Here is a 19,030-nt window from a genome sequence, read left to right as displayed (position 1 = left end):
TTTGGTACGCGCACGCGACTTTCCATTAAATATATAATTGCAATTAATAATTAAGCTTGAAGATTAGATCGTGGAGAAGATTAGGATTAATTAGTTAATTAGATGAGTTCTTCATCATCATCTTCATCTAGAGCTAGAGGCTTCCATTTGCTTGTAGAATGTGGGGCCGTCTTAATCATTCAAAATTTAGAAACCTACACTAAATTATATACCGGCACTATTACACCATCCTATAAATAATATACATGTTTAATTTTTTATTATTATAATAATATTATATACTTCTAAAATTGTCAACCCACAAAATGGAAGGGAGTTGGTATAGTGGTAACCCAATTATTTCATCACTAGCCGTCCATCAACTTCGACTCTCCTCACTTCGGTGAACTAAGCTTATCGTGGGGATAAGATTTTCTATCATACTTGGCTATGTCAAACATAGTGGATCATCATGCCTTATAGGAAGACTCTGGATCATGCACTAAAGAATGCATAGATAACGATTGTCAGCTGTTAGTTGATAAGATCAGTTTGGAACCACAAACTAACGATTGTTAATAATTTATACTAGTATCTTTTTAAAGATAAAAACATTACGTATGTTATGATATAATATCAGACAATCAACCTAGATCATACATATAAACCGTATTTATAATAATATTTGATAATATAACATCTATACTTACATTCAAGATTAGTTTGTTTATTCGTGTAGTTTGAGAAAAAGCCGAAAACCTCATAAATTATTAGTATAAATAACTATAATATAATGTGTACAATTACAATCAAGATTAGTTTGTTTATTCATCTACAACGTCGTGAGAAATATTTTCTTGCTAAACCGTTTGGAAAATAAAGAAGAAAAGTTTATGTTGTCAGACTACAAATTTGAACCACGTATTTGTCTAACCCTTTCTTTATTTTGAATGTATTTATGAAATTTTATATTTTTATTATCCTAATTGGTTGTATTATTTGTGTAGAGTTTTGTCAAAGAGAAAAGGAAAGGACAAAGGCTCAAAACTACAAGAAGGTGTGAACGCTATACGATGGTCAACAACCTTGGCAACACATTTAAGACACGACCAACCACTAGTCCACCGACAGGTGTCCGTTGGCGAAGGACACGTGTCCATAAATCAACCATGGAAGAGGGTACGTGGCAGGTTTCCATTCGCTCTGGTGCATTCAATGAATGAGCCTTACGTCACGAACAGAACCGGTACTGGATGAGAGAGGGACGTAACAATTAAAAAAAGGGCAAGTGGGGCTTAGAGTGAGGTAATTGGGATTAACGATGCGATTAGCAGAGGTAATTAAGATGCCCAGGGTCTTTATATATTGGAAGAAGAAGGCAGGGGCTGAGACAAAAACACAGTGAGGACGAGTGATATATTCACAGCAAAAAAAAAAGGCAAAAAAAACAGTGTGAGAGAGATCAGAGCGATTGTGTTCTTGGGTTTTCTTCTTTAATTTTATTTCCCCCCCTCTCTGTAATCCCCGCTTCTCTGAATCCCTTTCTGTTAATCATCTGTCTTTCAAAGTTATGATTTTTGGGTTTGTTTTTCAAATTAACAAAAAGCAAACTTAGAAGGATTTCTCGAAAGCCAGGTGTTTTCAGAATCGAGATCCAGGTTTTATATAATTATTATTTTTTCTTTTGCTGCTTGGTTAAGTTTTTAGTTTTATTTTTCTTTTGAAAATCAGTTTGGAGGGTGATTTTTGGTCCCTCAGGGTTGGTTTTTTTTTTTTTTTTTTCCTTCTTAATTTTCTGGGAGTAAAAGAGGTTGTTTATTTGAAATCTCTTTCTTCTAAATTTTCTGGGTTTTGTCTGTATTTTCTGTAAAAACCCACTATCTGTTCTTTAATTTTGATAAGAACAGGTTGATTTCTAGGTGCAAGTTTCAGCATTTTATTTTCCCCTATCTTTTTATTTTGTCTAAATTTGTAATTGCTAGTGTTTTGTGATTTGTGAGAGATTTGAAGGAGGCATGGCAGCTACAATGGATTTCTACAGTAGCAGAGCTTTTCAATCTTCATCAGATCCCTTTAGGGGTGAGCTGATGGAAGCACTTGAGCCTTTTATGAAGGGTGCTTCTTCATCGCCACCCAGCTCCATATCCACAACCTGTTCTCCTTCTTCAACCTCAAACCCTTTTCTTCCTTCTTTCCCTTCTACCTCTTCCTCCCCCTCCTACAACAACAGCTACCTCTCTTTCTCTCCTTCAATCCCCACCACCACCACAATCCATCAGCCCAATTTGTACCAAGATGGTTGCTCCACCTCCTCCTCCGTGACCCTGTTTTCAGATGGGTTCTTTGAGCAGCTGCAGCAGCAGCAACCAGGCTCAATTGGGCTGAACCACCTAACCCCTTCTCAGATCCACCAGATCCAAGTCCAGATCCAGGCTCAAAACCAGCCCAACCTGGCTTGGCAAAACTATCAGATTCAGCAACAACAAATTACTCTCCCAGAAAACCACCACCAATCTCATACCCTCAGCTTCCTCGGCCCCAAACCCGTCCCGATGAAGCAGGTGGGTTCTTCTGGTTCGCCGCCAAAACCCACCAAGCTTTACAGGGGTGTAAGGCAACGCCATTGGGGCAAATGGGTCGCTGAGATCAGACTCCCAAAGAACCGCACCAGGCTATGGCTTGGCACCTTCGACACAGCTGAAGAAGCCGCCTTGGCCTACGACAAGGCGGCTTACAAGCTCAGAGGAGACTTCGCTAGGCTCAATTTCCCGCACCTCAGGCACAACGGCTCTTCCGTTGGAGGCGATTTCGGTGAGTACAAGCCTCTGCATTCCTCCGTCGACGCCAAGCTTCAAGCCATCTGCGAAGGCTTGGCTGAAACCCAGAAACAGGGGAAGGCAGCAGGAAAGACCAGCAAGAGGTCCTCCGCCACCCGAGCTCCGGCGCCGCCGCCGGAGGTGAAGGTGGAGACCTCCTCGTCGCCGGTGATGACTGATAGCGACGGGTCTGCTGGTTCTTCTCCTTTGTCCGATCTGACTTTCGCCGACAACGCAGAGTTTTTGCCATGGGAAAACGCCAGTGGTTCTGAGAGCACAGCCATGTTGGAGAAGTACCCTTCTGAGATTGATTGGGCGTCCATCCTCAATTAATTAGCGTTAATTAATCATGTTTAATTGTAATTGAGTATGTTTTAGTTTGGTCAGTCAGTCTCTTTATAAGTAATTTGTTTAGGGGTCTTCTTTTCTGGTGGCCACTGCAATCAAGTTTTTGGCATCTGCAGGGTTAACACATTGTAGTAATTTTAGCCTAGTTTCTTAGTTTCGGTCAAATTGGGTTTGATGTTCATACAATGATGTAAAAAATCTTCATCATGGTCAGCTGGTTTTTTTCTTGCTAGGCCATGAGTGATTGAAGTTCTTTATAAATATGTAATATTCTCATTTTATGTACTTCTGTTGTCATATTATATCATCCATTTGTGTTGATCTTTGGTTTTGTTGTTTTTTTTATATCTTTTCACAAATCGATATTCTAAATTTCTCTTCGGGATGGAAGATCGAACTCGGATGCAAAGAAGTTTAATTGTGAGGAACTCGGGATAATTTTGGGATGAGGTTGTACATTTGTGTTCAAACTTTATTGATTCGTAATGGCATTTGTGTACACAAAATCTGGAAGATATTAAATTGAACATGTGATGCTGAGTCACTGGGTAGTCATATAACTCCTCATGTGGACCTACCTGAAATTCAGATTTTGTGATGGGCGCCTTGCGGCTAAGAATCTGGAAAGTATTGTTCATTTGGACCTATATGAACTTCTGATTTTTTGATGGGTGCCTGCAGCGAAGAATCTGGAAATTTTGTTCTGGTTTGGTTTCTGTAGCAAGTCACGGACCTAAACATGAGTTGGTGGAAAGCTTCATCATTCATTGTTGCTTTGGTTTCCCACTAGATCGAACTCCAAGAATTACAGCCAATTAATTACCAAAAAGATCACTAGCAATTATGATGGTTACCAAAGTTTTTCTCCTATTTGTCCTTTTGAGTCGCTTTTTGTAAAAAAGATATACCTAAACATAGTGTACACAATGAGTCTCACATGATGATTAACCATTAACTAAAATAATTCTTTTCGCGTGATAAGGCACATAAAAAGAGTGAGAGAAACAAATGAGTAACGCTCCTCACGTTATAAGGTACGTGAACAAAAGAGTAAAATGAAACATATACAAATTTTGATGCATTAGGAGAGAGAGAGAGAGAAATGGGTGACTAATTATCCTCACAACATAAGTCACGCTTCGTTACATGGAAGTTTCTCTCACATTATTTTTTGTTTACCATGATATCATATTTCCTAATTCCGGCCAACTGTATAAATTGCATACCTTGAAGATGCTTGCAAACGAGACTTTCAATTTTCTTCATGTGATCAATCATATAGTACACTAAACAAGCTCAATTAGGGGTTTGTAAAAGTTAATTAATGAAGCTCCATTTTCAATTGTGATCATTAAATTAATATCAGATGAGGAATATTGTCCTAATTCATGCCCTCATGGGACGAAACATAGTCGCTGAGGACCCTGACTAATGTGTAAGCAAATTGTTTGCCTATTATTAAATTACACCAAAAACAAAATGTTGCCTTACTATAAGATAATCACATGGTGTTAGGACAATAATCACTTCCATTAAGCAGTGCATGTGCTAAGTCATTGCTCTGTTTTCTTGGTCGCACCATTTTTGAGGCAGAAGCGATTCTCCTCCTCCTGTCTCTCAAATATTCAACTCTGAATAAATAATTGATACCATTGGAGCTCAGAAGTACTTCAAGTATTCAAAATCCTTTAGTTATAAGGTATGCACATGTTTGGTCAATGGTTATGCGTGCACCAAGCACATGCAACATTGAACTTAGATGTTGCTATCATCACACGCCAAACAACACTATTTTGCATTATCTTAAGCTCAATTTTTGCTTTATATTTTTATACACGAAGAGTACACGATGACTGTTCTAGAGCGTAAATAACAATTACCAGATTTAGAACTTACTAGTTATTAAATCCTGTGGTTGCACTATATACCTTTGTAATGCCATTGGTATGTTGAATAAGCATTTACCTATCTTATCATAATTGAGGCGGCCTTGAAGATTAAGGGGCTTAAACCAGAGTATTAAGACACATAGAGACTTTTCAGCTATTAAGTATTAAGATAGACTCCATGCATGTTCATCCAAAATATTGCAATTTTCTTCTCTTAGCTAAAGTTAAAAAGCTATTAGGTGCCTATAGCTATGTTTAGTTTTTTTTATTTATTTGAACTTTGACGTGGATTTGCAGGAGCTTATAGCTCTATTGATAAAACACACTTCATCCTTACAACCATAACCATTGCAAGAGTTTTGATTCTCTCTCACCTTCCCGTTCCCTTAACCCTAAATCAACAGATAAACTTTTCTTTTTTCTCAACAATAAACTTTTCTTTTTTCTCTAAAACCATTCCTCCAGCTTAAAAGCTAGGAATCCCATGAGATTAGAGATCAAGCTTCAAAATATGATTATATGCAACCGGTTACACTTAAGACTTTCTCGAGATCAACACAATTGATACTGCACAGTCATCGTTAATGCCCCATAATTCTTTGAGAAAAAAACACGTCTACTGCTTAAAACGAAAGGCATAGTAGGGCAAAACAAATTGTTCTTATTCTTTGGATGTCAGCACCATAGAGATATATATATATATATATATCCATCTTTATTCTTATTCTTCCTTCCATTTCTTTCAATTTCAAGCGTGCCTTTTGGAGAAAAAAGGTCACAGCCACACGAAAAGAGTGATAAGGAAGGAGGACCCAAATAAAAAGAAAAAGTCACCGTGTGGGGTACCATTTTTCGTACAAAATAAAAAAACATGGGTTGATACTAAAGTCTAGGTAGTAATAATCATAAATCTCTTTAAAATCAAAATCTCAATAAAATACTTGTGTTCTTTACATAATTTTCAAAAGCAATGGCATATAGGACTTGAAGAAGAGGGAAAGGTGTGTGAAATGGTTAGTGGAAACGGTGCAAAGGTTGTTTTGGACGATGGGGAAACGAAGATAGCCCATGGAATGGAATGGGAATGGGAATGGTTTTGGCATTTTGCTGTGAAAGGTAAAAAGGTTAAAGGTGATTAGATGAGTGGGGCTATCTTTTATTTGTGGATAAGCTGGGCGGAAGAATCTCAAGAAAATCATTCTAAATAGAAAAAAGCTTCCAATATATGGACGGAGATTGGAGAATGGACTGCCTTTTACCCCTTTTTATCTGGTGCTGCCGACGCGGTTTGTGTCATTGTTTTTTGTTTTGGCATTTCAAGGGAAATGGGTCCGTGTGAGATTTTTATTTATTTATTTATTTATAGGAAAATATTCTCCTTTTTACTATGAATAGGAGCTTTTAAATTAGGGAGTTTCACTAAAACACCCAAAATAGGAAAATTATAAAAAAACTCCACATGGAATGCACTTTAGAAATACACCCAAAATCCATTTATTATATAAGAAATTGGTGTTGAAGTTCCTATAAATTATGCCAAAAAAAAACTCAAAAACACCCAAAACAAGCCCAATCCAATTTTATAAAAGCCCAAATTTTTTTATTTTTTTTGGTTACAAAAAGTCCAAAACATTTTATTACAACACAAAACTGTCTCGAAAATAGTAACTTCAAGCACGCATCTTCATTAAACAATCTCAACAAAACATCTCTTCATTTTACCGTCTTCATCATTTATGCAAACTGAAACTCCATAACAACCACCAAGCTTGATCTACTTTCAAAAACCAACACCACACACTAACCTCCACCTGCAAAACAAAGATAAAATTTCAGAGAACAATTTCAACAAGAAAAGCCTTCAAAGGTAAGACATTTAAAAACCAAACCTTTATTGTAATGTTGATTAATTGCTGTAAAGTTCCAGTCTATGGTAATAACAGTATTTTATATTCGAATCCAATACAAAATTTTGAAACTATATTGGATTTTCACTATTGGACTAAGCATATGACTATAAAATAGAACTCAAAAAAGAAAGAGATATTTAGTCATATACTCATTCTTAATGCTAGTTTACTTTCATGTTGATTAATGGTCAAAGTTCGTATAGTAATAACACTGATTGTTTCCTCTAAAATCCTATTTTGAATGCATGTTTACCACCGTAAAGTTCCAGTATAAGGTAATAACACTGCTTGTTTCCAATGAAATCCTATTTTGAATGCAAAAGTTCCAGTACAGGGTAATAACACTTCTTTTTTCCTATTAAATTCTATTTCTAATGCATTTAACCATTGTAAAGTTCCAATATAGGGTAATAACACTACTAGATTCTTAAATCCTATTTCTAATGCATGTCTACCCCTTGTAAAGTTCCATTATAGGGTAATAACACTGCTAGATTCCTCTGAAATCCTATTTCTAATGCATGTTTAACCAAAGTTCCAATATAGGGTAATAACACTGCTAGATTCCTTTGAAATCCTATTTTTAATGCATGTATACCCTTTGTAAAGTTTCAATATATGGTAATAACACTGCTAGATTCCTCTGAAATCCTATTTCTAATGCATGTTTACCCCTTGTAAAGTTTCAGTATATGATAATAATACTGCTAGTTTCATATAAAATTCTATTTCTAATGCATGTCTACCACTGTAAAGTTCCAGTATAAGATAATAACACTGCTTGTTTCCTATGAAATCCTATTTCTAATGCATGTCTGTAAAGTTCCAATATAAGGTAATAACACTGCTACCTAACAACAAATTATAGTCGACTCAAAACCAATAGTGCATAAACAGAAAAAACACGAATATACTCAGATTCAAAATTAATATGATAACAGAATCAAATATCACAAATCTGTAAGCTCAAACCAAAACACAAAAAGCAAATCCACAACCAAACTAAATTTGAAATCAATCCAAATTATAAACAAAAAAAATTAAAATCACAATTTAAAACTCAAACGAATATCTAATACAAATTAGAACGAAATTAGAAAATCCAATAGCTTATCTCCAAATCGACAATAACAAAAATAAACATATAAAATCAAGAAGAATTGGATCTACATTTCAAATTTAAACTCCAAAACTGCAAAAATTATGAAAACTTAACCAGCAACTTAATTAATCGAACATGAAATCACCCAAATCATGCTACAATAAAATCAAAAAGTCCTTACAATACCTATACCAACATATTCAGACTAACAAGGGAAATTTTGGTCTTGGACCAAAAAGTGACCGGAGTAATCCTAACACCGCCAAAGCCGTCGGTCAAACTAGGGTGTATTGATTAATTTCCAAAACTCCAAAATCTATCCTAACCACATACATAAACAGCTTGAGCACGAAAATTAGATAAAGTTTCATACCTCGATCGGAAACGACGTCGAAAACTTGAAATCCACAGACCTTTTGAGTTCGCAGCGGCGTTGTCAATGGTGATGTGGTGGGCTTTTTGATCGTCGGCCTTGACCGATCCTTTCCGGAACCAAGATCGGAGGCTTGGTTTCTGCGAGAGAGAGAGAGAGAGAGAGAGAGAGAGAGAGAGAGGGCCCAAATTTTTCAAAAAAAACTAATTTAATACTAAATGGGTAATAAAGGTATTTCATTTAAGTAATTAAACTAAAAAATATAACAGCTGTCAGTTTTGGGTATATTTTGGGTGTGTTTATATGTTTTAAATAGTGTAGGGTATATTTATAGTTTCATGTCTAGAATTGGGTATTTCACTAATTTTGTATTTAAATTATTGCCAATAGCAATGTGATATGTGTGCATAATTATTTTTTTTTAATGAATTATTTTTGCATATGTGCATTAAACTGTGATTTATAGGAAGGAGAGTATCTCCTTATAAGGAAGGAGGCAAGCAGTGTCCCGATAAAGAGATACTCCTCATTTTTGTGCATCACACAAGCACTACCAATGAGTCCATGAGGTTTGATTTGAACTCGAGACAATTGTTATGCAAGTCAATTCATGCAACGAGAATAACACTTTCTGCTATATCGGCCAATGACGCAATGACACATGACATAAGTTTTCCACATATCATTGTGTTATTGGCTGAGGATAGCAAAATAATGTTATTCTCATTACAAGTAAGTTTTTCTGCCTGTAAGGAGATACTCCTCCTTCCTGTGTGTCACACATGCATTACAAATGAGTCATGAGATTCTATTTGAACCTGAGACCACTAATCTTCAAGTCAAGGCTTTTTTCCACTAGACTAATCCCCGTGTGGAATTTGCAACAATTAAGTTCTGAAGTATTGGCCTTTTAACTAAAAACAACTTCTTAAATACATTCACCATGCAACCTAATTCCAGTTTTGCCACTCCAATAGAGTTTGGTTAGTTGAATAGCTTGCTTGGGAATGAAATGTCATGTCTATTTTCTAAGAGTCATTCCCGTTTGTGAAAGTGCCCGGTCTGTCATGACTACTGAGTCAGACTTAGAGCAACTCCACCCATTTGCCCTTAGCCATGGCAAGGGGGGGAGCTAGGGTAGCTACTATTCATGTGAATAGTAGTTGCCCTTGCAAATCAAAATTTTGTGTTTCCCATTTTTGTTTTATTCACAATTTTTACCTCAATAATTAATTTAGATAATATTTTAGGATTAGATTTTAGGGTTCCTACATGTCAATACTATTCATATCTCATAATCGGATAAAATTTTCAATTTCAAATTTCAAATAAATTAAAAAAATTGGCTGGTATTTATAGAAAAAAATTCATTAATTTTTGGGTATTTTTTAAAATTTGAATTTTTCCAGTATTTTATTGTAAAAAATACCATAAAGGACTTGGAGCTTGTATCGATTTAATAGCCATAAAGGAAAATGCTACAATGGTTTTAGTTAGTTTACTTAACCAGATGCAAATCCAATGGCATTGATTAATAAAATGAAATTCAGTAGAAGAAATGGGTAGAACTATGATGCATCACGAGTTCAATTTCATCCAATGTGAAAAAAGCAAATTTAAAAAAAGAAAGAGTAATTAGGTAGGCGTAGGGAGAGAGTTTCTGATTTTCCGATGAGATATCCCGCAAGAAATGGAAAAGCCCTTTTTTTAAAATCTTTCAAGCAGTTATGCACATCAAGACAGCGATTACAAAACTGTTTCAACATTTTGGCACTTGGCATGTCTAAATTAAGGAATTTCAACCTAATTCACTTGATCAAGCCATTCATCACAAAACTTTAGTCTCTGGTTAAACGATGCCCTGCCCAACCACATGATGAGCGCATTACATGCTTCCTCATCCCTAGATTTGATTTTGTCCCCAAAGCCACTGACTGGCAGACCAACAAATAGAGCAGCAGCTATTATGCCAGTGGAACCATTCAACTAAATTTGCCAATTTCCATCTTCTTCTTGATTGCCTTCTGACCATGGTATATGAATGAATCTAATATCCCAGAAACAGTAAAAACTCCTGAAAAAAAAAAAAAAAAAAACCATTGCCTGTGCATCAAAACAGTAAGGGAAGAAAAACCAGGAATAGCGATTTGAGAGAAAGCATTGTATAAAATGTTCCACGAGGTGGACTAGAGGTAGCTAATATTATAAGGAGACCTACAATTTAAAAACAGAGCCAAAGGAACGTAGCATGATGAAAAAGGTTTAGTTCAAGATGACTGATGACTAGTGTAAATGATGTTAATAAGGTGGTTAAACAATAGAAAAAGTAAATGACAAATTTAACAACTGAAACCATATAACTTCACAATCCTTGAAAATAACCAGAAAAACCAAAGATGGAAACTGTAAGATGTCGCTCATCGATAGAATCAATCAAAGATGGGAGGGAGAAATTATATTACCTCCTACTATGGCACAAACGTTTGTCAGGAAGTGCAAGAATGAAATATGCTCCTCTGTGAAAGTTACCTGCAACATGCAACTCAGCCTCATAGGAATAATGTTCAACAGCAGCAGCACAAATATATATATATATATATAAATCTCTTTACAATAGTTTTTGAACAAACTTTGGAATTGAATAAGCAGTAAAACCCACCTTTATTGGAGAAAGATCGTAGAAGAAAAAAACTCCAGGAAGGTACTGAAGGTTACCTACTTCTGTACCCCTAAAATGTTCAGTCACAGAGAACTGCAAATTCCAATTATTAGTTCAGAACATGTCATCTTACACTAGTACCAAACAAAATTCAGAAACTGCAGAATCTTTTATTCTTTTCTTAGTTTGAGTTTACTGCACCTGATTTGATTGGATAGTGTGTCCACTCACGTCTGTATACACAGTAGGTACAACCTGCAAAATGAAAAGGATGCTTAAAACCATTAAAGAAAAAGGCATGATCTAATAAAGACAGCCAATGATAAAAGGCAACTGTATCAGATGGAAGATTAAGAGTGGCTGTAAATGGCTTCACCAAAAATGCGCTTTTCATATGTGGAATATATTGTATGAGCAGACAGGCAATACATATGTTTAAAGAGTATCTACATTACCAAATACAATTAAATATGCAGAGAGTAAGGGAATTAGGATGATTGGGGACTCAAGATAAGATCTATGATATACCCATACACAATTGGCCCAGAGGTTTATATTTAATTCAACTCAAAGGAGAGAACAAGGTTTTGGGCGAAAGTATAAATGAAGCAGATAGCCAGCAAGTTAAACCAGTGTCATCATTCAATACCAAATATGTGTAAGTTCTGAAATAAGTCAGTTTTCCCCCCAATAGCATGCTTTCACATAAGACATTCCCAACTGTCAACTTCTAGCTGGAGGATGCTATGTAATGATAAAGGGGCAAAAGGACTAATTCTCTTTTATCTACAAAAATATCCATAGTCCAAAAATTTCAACAAAAACATCTAGGGCAAAAATGTCGTGGAAACTAATAGCTCTCTTCCCCGCCCCAGCCCCCTTTCTCCCATTTCCCCTGCTAACTTAAAACCTATGTTTTGTGTGTGCACGCGCGTGAGTGTGTGCATGCACATGCTCATAAATGTAGCTCTGTATAAGGGTATACATATGTATTTGACATAATAACTAACAACAAGAAATAGTAAATCCTGTGAAATTAAGCTCTAAATCTTTCGCAAGTGGATTTCAAAAGCTGTGGTGAAAATAAGTAAATAAACTGCAGACACTATACTAGTATGGAAAAGAACAAAACAAATATAAGACCCATGGTTTCTTTGGTTTCTTTCCATTAGTCTAAGAATACTAGTTAACAAAATTGAGAGGCAACACTGCAGGCACTGTACCTTGATAAAATATTGATACATTCCACTTGGTGTTGCTTGTGCCCAGTGCACGCTGATAGTTGAAAAACCAATATATAGCATATATCAATAATTATGACGTATAAATAGCTAACACCTAGAGGATTTCAAATGTTTAGAAATAAATAATGCTGACTGGATTTGGAAATGAAGGAATAGAAGAAAACATACCCATCAAGAGGATTTACAACACCAGGGAAATAGTCTCCAAAAGACAATCTGTTGATCGTGTGACTAATCTGTGTCATGCAATATAAATTAATTAGGAGACTTTTCTGACAATGCAGGGTGGAGTTTATAAAAATTGATTTCAAGGAAATTTGCTTATCATATAAAATTACAAATCTCTTAATCTTTTCATTACAACCATATCACATACAAAGAAAACTAGAAAGATCCAGGATCAGGTCTTACATTGAAACTATCCTTTTGAAATGCCAGCAGATCATGCACATGAACATTTGATTGTTGAAAGCTTTTCCCAGGTGCAAAATGGAAGTTCCCAGCTACCTTGTTGACTTCTAAGAATCCATATATATTGCATCCTTCACCTTCTTCATCTTTAATTCTTTGCAAAAAACCTTCTCTTTTACACTGTTATGCAACACATACCATTAGAAACACTAAATGCATAAGATTAAGTTTATACTCGCATATAGACATCACAACAATAAATATTTCTCAATTTCCATTTCTCATTCAGATTCAAGATCTCAAGCTCACCCACCTGGTCAATCACATCTGGATTTGAAATTGCCCAACCTTTCTTTCGGTAAGCTTCACGGACGTCTTCACAGGAATTACAACAATCCTCATCAGCCTGCAGTAATAAACAAACTTGGAAAAATAAGAAACTCATAATTAAAGGAAATTCTTTGACTCGAACATCTTTGTATAGAATGATTATCACTTGCGATGAACAAACTTTCAGCTATATTTACAATGCCTCTCAAAAATGGCAGCACAAAATCCGAAATGAAAACATTGTCTGCATACAGAACGCCCAGGAGAAATGAAATACAAAGGAAAAACTAGAGCAATGGATGGAGGCCAAAGTGACAGATATAGCACCCAAAGTATAAGCTATTTCTGAAATTGTTCCTCTTGGAAGCTGAATGTAATCAAGTTGAAGTAGTTGATTAAGATTAAGTGATTGTGAGCTATATGTATTTAGACAACATTAAAATAGAAAATACAACACAATGAACAGAGCTTCACAGAAATAAAAGGCCATTTCCTTTGCATATCCTATTACAGTCTACTAAGGCATTGAATCAGTATATCTATATTATTATAGAAACTCTGTTGTAGGAAATATATGATAATGAGATGCTCAATATACTTCCACTATTTTATGAAACAAGGAGAGTATGATAATTGAACACTACCCCACTTCCAATCAGTTTCCTGTTTTTACTCTCATCTTCCTTCTCTCAACAAAACACTCACCCTTATCCTCTGCAACCCAGTTTTCTCTCTTCCCAGTACTAGCTTCCATCATAATGCAAACACGTGTGAGAAGCTTTCTAGTTTATTGTTAGAAAATTTAGTTCTTTGGAATTAGAACACAATTGGATCTGAAAATAGCTTAAGTTCATGTGCCACACCGCAGCTGCATATCATAATCAGCATCATTAACAGATACAGGATGCATTAATAACACCTATCTAGTTCAGCATTCCCCATGGTACTGCACTGTAACGCATACACAAACAAATTCCAACATTATATCTAACTCAAATCTAGCATAAGGATCCAGACAAACAAACATACCGCTTCTGCACCATAACAGGAACCACAATATGTCTCGTTGTGCTCAAGCCTGCCACCATGTCTCTGTAAGGGCTTCTCAATCTGTGTCAAGGAGTAACAGGTATAAGAGAATGAGAGACAGATGAGTAAAAACAAAGAGAAATTATCTAGATCTTCAATGCAACTCATTTACAAAATTGCAATTGCAGACCAAACGAAATAACTATCTCGGTGAACTTGTTAGTTCCAGAATATTTTTAACAGATTATGTATCAAATGTAAATCAAAAGAGTCGGTTCTAAGAAATGTACTTCAAACAACATTATACTACTAACCTTGGGTGCACCAATTCCATCTGGCCTTGATTCTATAACATTTCCATGGGAGTCTAATCTTTTTTTGATTATGTCATGCTTCTGCAATTAAATAAGAACGAGAAATTATAAACAAGTCAAACTTGAAAAACAAGCACAAGGTGACGAGTGTAGGGCACGGTATAATTGTGTGTGACTGAGTGTAGAAAGCAAAAGTTATATCACATCACCGATCAATTGTGATACATACTACATCCAAATGCTGCTCGCCACTGATATCCATGGCATCAAGACTTAGTATAGAACAAGGAAGGGCAGAAAAGGTTACATCAAACTGCACTCGTAAATGCCAAAAAGCACATGAACCCGTTAGTTTAAGTGAACAATCGTACCGTATCTCAAACTTAGATTCTTGTAGAAGAAAAAAAAACATTACATTGATACGTAGTGTTTCTCCTCTTGAAGTATCTACCACAAGCCTTGTTTCCGTTACCGCATGAAGATATAACCCTGAACCAACGTAATGAAAATTTAACATATTAAGAACAACATTCTGACATAATAAGTCTTCATGCAAAAAGAGTTTCCACGATGATCCATTAGGATGCACACCAAAAAAAAAAGAAAAAAAAAGCAGCTTTACATAGCTTGGAATTCAGAATTCAATCATTTTATGTTCCTATTACCACATTATTCAAACAGAGCAATTCAACAACAAACCCTAGAAAGCGAATAGATCCTCCTTCCAAAACCAAATCAAACAATCATGGAGATCTATTAACACAGAGAAATTGAATAAACATACACAAATATAACAAGACAAAACAGGAAAAAAAAAAGGAAGAAGGAGACGTACGAAGCTCGGAGAGGAAGAGCAAGAGCATGACAATGGAGGAGGCGAGAGTGATGACGCCACCAGAGAGCGTGCGACTGTAGAAATCTTCATTGATTTTGGGGTAGGCGTCCAAATTCCGAAGCTTGCTCATCATATTCTCCATTTTTGGTCTTCCTTCTCTGCGCAATTTGTTGTCGCTATCTCAAAGATCTGATTTTTCTTCACGATTTATTACACTAATCCCTCACCTAATGTCTCTGAAACCGAAGTTGAATCAATTTCTGAAATTTGATAGAATTGAAACCTAAACACCCCGTCGCAATTCAAAGCAAGGAGAGACAGAGACAGATTTTATTGAAGAAAAAAAAGGAAAATTGCGAACGGGGCGTCCAAGTTGATTTTGGCTTTCGCCTTTCAGAAACTTCTTGTATTTGTTTTTTATATTTTTATATTTAATTATTTTTTCTTTTTCTTTTTTTTTAGGAGAAATTGGTGGTGGGAGCTGTTTGTTGTTTCTTGCCACTCGCCGGGAAATGAGAATTCGGGTCTCTTTTTTTTTTTGCCAATATTTATTTTCTTTTTTGCATTTTAAGGATTTTCTATTCTATTCTAGTCTCTGTATTTTCCGTTAATTTTTTTTTTGACCTTTTTCTCGTTACATTTTTAGATTTTTTGGCCGGAAAATAAAGTCCTTGTCTCTCTAGATTTACGTTGGAACGTAATGTAAGAAGGTACCAATGAGCTGGGACATAACCCGAAACTTTAGATTTGGGAATTTCAGGTTCGGGTCGAGTCTGCCGGACTGCGATTTCAGCTTGGGCTCAGATCAAGCTCACTCCATCATCCTCCTTGATGGGCTGGGTTTTTTTTGTATTGTTTTTTGGTTGAGGTTTGCTACCAATGCTTTGTGGTAGGGGAATGAGACCAACAGAAACTTGGGCTGGGCTTTCTTTATAGTTAAAATTTGGGCATGAGACACAAACCATTGTAAGAGTCGAAATTGAAAATCAAAAATTGAAATATACTAACTAGGTCTTGATCTAATGATACTTTTCTTCAAAATATTAGAAAGAGATCGTAAGATTCAATTACCCTGCCTCCACTGATTAAAAAAGGAGTATATAATTTTAAGTTACATTCGACGATATCAAAAAGTAAAATTATGTGATTTCAGCTGATCAAGTTAGATTGATTAGATGAGAGATGAAGTCATTGTCAAGTTTTCTTCAACTTAGCTGAGTTATCTTGTATCAAAATGACCTCTAAAGGTGCAGATATAAGAACATTGGACATAAGAATTGATTCTTGCGTTTCCTTGCCAAATGCAATTAATGGACTATTTGCACCAAAAAAGTTAATGGAGCTGGTTATGCTTACTAGATGAAGCATGAATCTTTGTATGATATCTTTGAAATTTAGCAGCCTCTTTTGGATCCATCAATCAATTAAGTTATAATAATTCTCTCACAAATCTGTGTGCCATTGTCCTTGTCATGAAGAAAACACAGCATTGATAACTTTGCTTTAAGATTTAGCATTCGTATTAGAAAGGTAATTAAATCAAATCGAAAGTTACGTAATTTTTATGTAACACGTAAAAGTTCTCATCCCTGTTTTCTCTTTCATCAAGTATAAAGATCTTAAGATAAACATGCCGACTATAAAAATCATAGGGCTCTTCTTGTGCCACATTAACCGCTAAATTACAAAAGATCATGACCGAAAGGATCCTACTTGGTGCCGTAACATCCAAAATAATTCTGTCTGCGATATGATTTCTTTCTTCATTCTTTTAAAAGCACGTGAAACTCTACTCATCCAACTTTGGAATGCATTTTGTACTTCAACTTCTGCCTGTCAATATCTTGGGTGCGCAGATATCTAATCCAAACATGAGCAAATTTGAGAGCAAATCAAATTAGAATTTCCCATTTGCTGTGTGTGGGGATTTATCTTTGATTCCTCCAAATGGAGTTACGAAGAATATAAAAAAACACAGTTCAATTGTACAATGATTGTACTGTCAAATACTTTATTCACAACTTTGAGTTCCTAGCATACATGGATGTGAATCATTTTGACTCAGACTTTTTAAGCCAAAGATTTCCTAAATCCCCACTGACCAAGTTTTTATTTGAATAATGCAAATATTGAACAATAAATAAAGGCTTGGTTTTACGTCAAATCTGGCTTACCATCTTCTCCATATCTTTTCACGGACCTCAATCATTAAGTAATGGATGGAGGTAGTAAAAGAAAAGGTTATGCACGAAATTATTAGGGATCAAAGTGGAAGGGGAAAATGCGTGAAGCTGACATGTATGTGACTGAGTGCAGCTGCTGTAACCATATAGAACAGTTCATGGCTCAAACATGCCGATATAAGTTGATTGATCAAGTTTCATTTTGCAAGCTAACAAGTGAGAAATTTCATGCATGCGTATACATGAGAAACAAGACAGGAATGCAACGTGCATGTCCTTGACATAAATTATAAAACTTATGAGAAACAATATCTCATATCCGGGGTAAAACAAAATAAAGAGTTTTCCCAAACTCTTCCAAGGTATTGGACACTAGTCGTGTGACATATGTACAATGTGGCTATTTACAATGTGTTTGGATAAGTAGCATGAGATTTCGAAATGGGAGAATTTTAAAAAGATAAGATTTATAGTATTTAACATGACGAAAACATAAAAGAAATCATTTAATGTTAGAAGATATAAATTCCATAGTTTCAAACTAATAAGCTACGATTAGAATGCTTATGGAAAATTTAATTTGTCGTTGAAGTGAAATTAGGACAAAATACACCTTATCATAGGAGAGTAATGGATTTAAGATGTAACATCAATGAGAGCAATGCGTGGCAATCAATTCGACTTTAGACATCCTAGTTAGTGCCCAAGGCACTAACAGAAATAATGAGTTAAAGGCACTTTGAGATCTTGGCAAGCATGGGGAATTCATCGATGTGTTATCTATCTTAGCCTAACTTCGTAAAGCTACTTAATTTTATAGCAATGATTTTGTCTTAGGATGTTTCCATTTGTCTCAAGTACAATTAGCTTGATTTTTTCCAAATAAAAAAACCACAAAATGGAAAGAGAAACCAGGAGATTCTTTTAGTAGAATATTAGAGGAGAAACTTAGCTATCATTGATAATTTAAAGCAACTTCCTCATTATCCCATTATAATCAAGTGGAAAATCTTCTTGCATGCCCCATATGTGCTTAATTAGGCACTTTGTTAAGGCCTTAAGAGGAACATAACACAAACTACAAAAATAGTGCTTTTCTCTTGCACTCCAGATTTCAAGCTCTCCTTTGGCATTGCTGATTCCACGGAAAATATGTTTGTTTAAAAAAATCTGGATAACGCTTCTCTATTTTTTTTTTATGCGTGGATAGTGATACAAAGTAGTAGAAAAATAAATACAAATTTATAAATAAACCCAATCCTAGACATGTATTTATAAAAAAATCCAAACACTATTTAAACATAGAAACACACCCAAAATCAACCCCAAAGTTAACAATTGTATATTTTTTGGGTGTGTTTATAAATGGGTTTTGAGTGTGTGTAATGATGGATTTTGGGTGTGTTTATAAAGTGTTTTGGGTGTTGGGTTTTTGTATAATTTCAGCTCCCATTTTTGGTGTTTTAGTGAAACTCCCAAAAATAAAAGAAGATTGAAAAAACTAAAGAATTATGGGTGGATGTGAATCCAAATTAATCCCATACATTGCACATTACTCAAAACCTAGACATCTACACATGGAAAGCTACCTTAATTAGGCAGCCCCAA

The 19,030-nt window shown here is 35.3% G+C and overlaps 2 protein-coding genes across 2 annotated transcripts; one reads left to right on the top strand and one right to left on the bottom strand.

The window, feature by feature from the left end:
• The first annotated feature begins 1,350 nt into the window (after positions 1 to 1,350).
• Positions 1,351 to 3,428, top strand: LOC103319847 (ethylene-responsive transcription factor RAP2-4). Its single transcript, XM_008221441.3, has one exon. The coding sequence runs from the start codon at positions 1,995 to 1,997 to the stop codon at positions 3,126 to 3,128; it is 1,134 nt and encodes a 377-aa protein (XP_008219663.2). The 5' UTR covers positions 1,351 to 1,994; the 3' UTR covers positions 3,129 to 3,428.
• A 6,666-nt stretch (positions 3,429 to 10,094) lies between these two features.
• Positions 10,095 to 15,634, bottom strand: LOC148919489 (uncharacterized). The gene is made up of 13 exons (XM_089046510.1): positions 15,240 to 15,634; positions 14,820 to 14,893; positions 14,634 to 14,717; positions 14,405 to 14,485; positions 14,091 to 14,171; positions 13,045 to 13,137; positions 12,732 to 12,911; positions 12,489 to 12,556; positions 12,300 to 12,351; positions 11,278 to 11,331; positions 11,077 to 11,169; positions 10,880 to 10,946; positions 10,095 to 10,491 (listed from the first exon to the last, which is right to left on the bottom strand). Exons 1-13 carry the CDS (start codon positions 15,379 to 15,381, stop codon positions 10,400 to 10,402), a joined length of 1,161 nt encoding a protein of 386 aa, XP_088902636.1. The 5' UTR covers positions 15,382 to 15,634; the 3' UTR covers positions 10,095 to 10,399.
• Positions 15,635 to 19,030: the final 3,396 nt, after the last annotated feature.

This window comes from Prunus mume, linkage group LG2 (genome assembly GCF_029339155.1).
Source record: "Prunus mume cultivar Tortuosa linkage group LG2, ASM2933915v1, whole genome shotgun sequence".
Taxonomy (NCBI): Eukaryota; Viridiplantae; Streptophyta; class Magnoliopsida; order Rosales; family Rosaceae; genus Prunus; species Prunus mume.
Note: the sequence above shows the minus strand (reverse complement) of the source record. Positions and strands in the feature narration are given on the sequence as shown.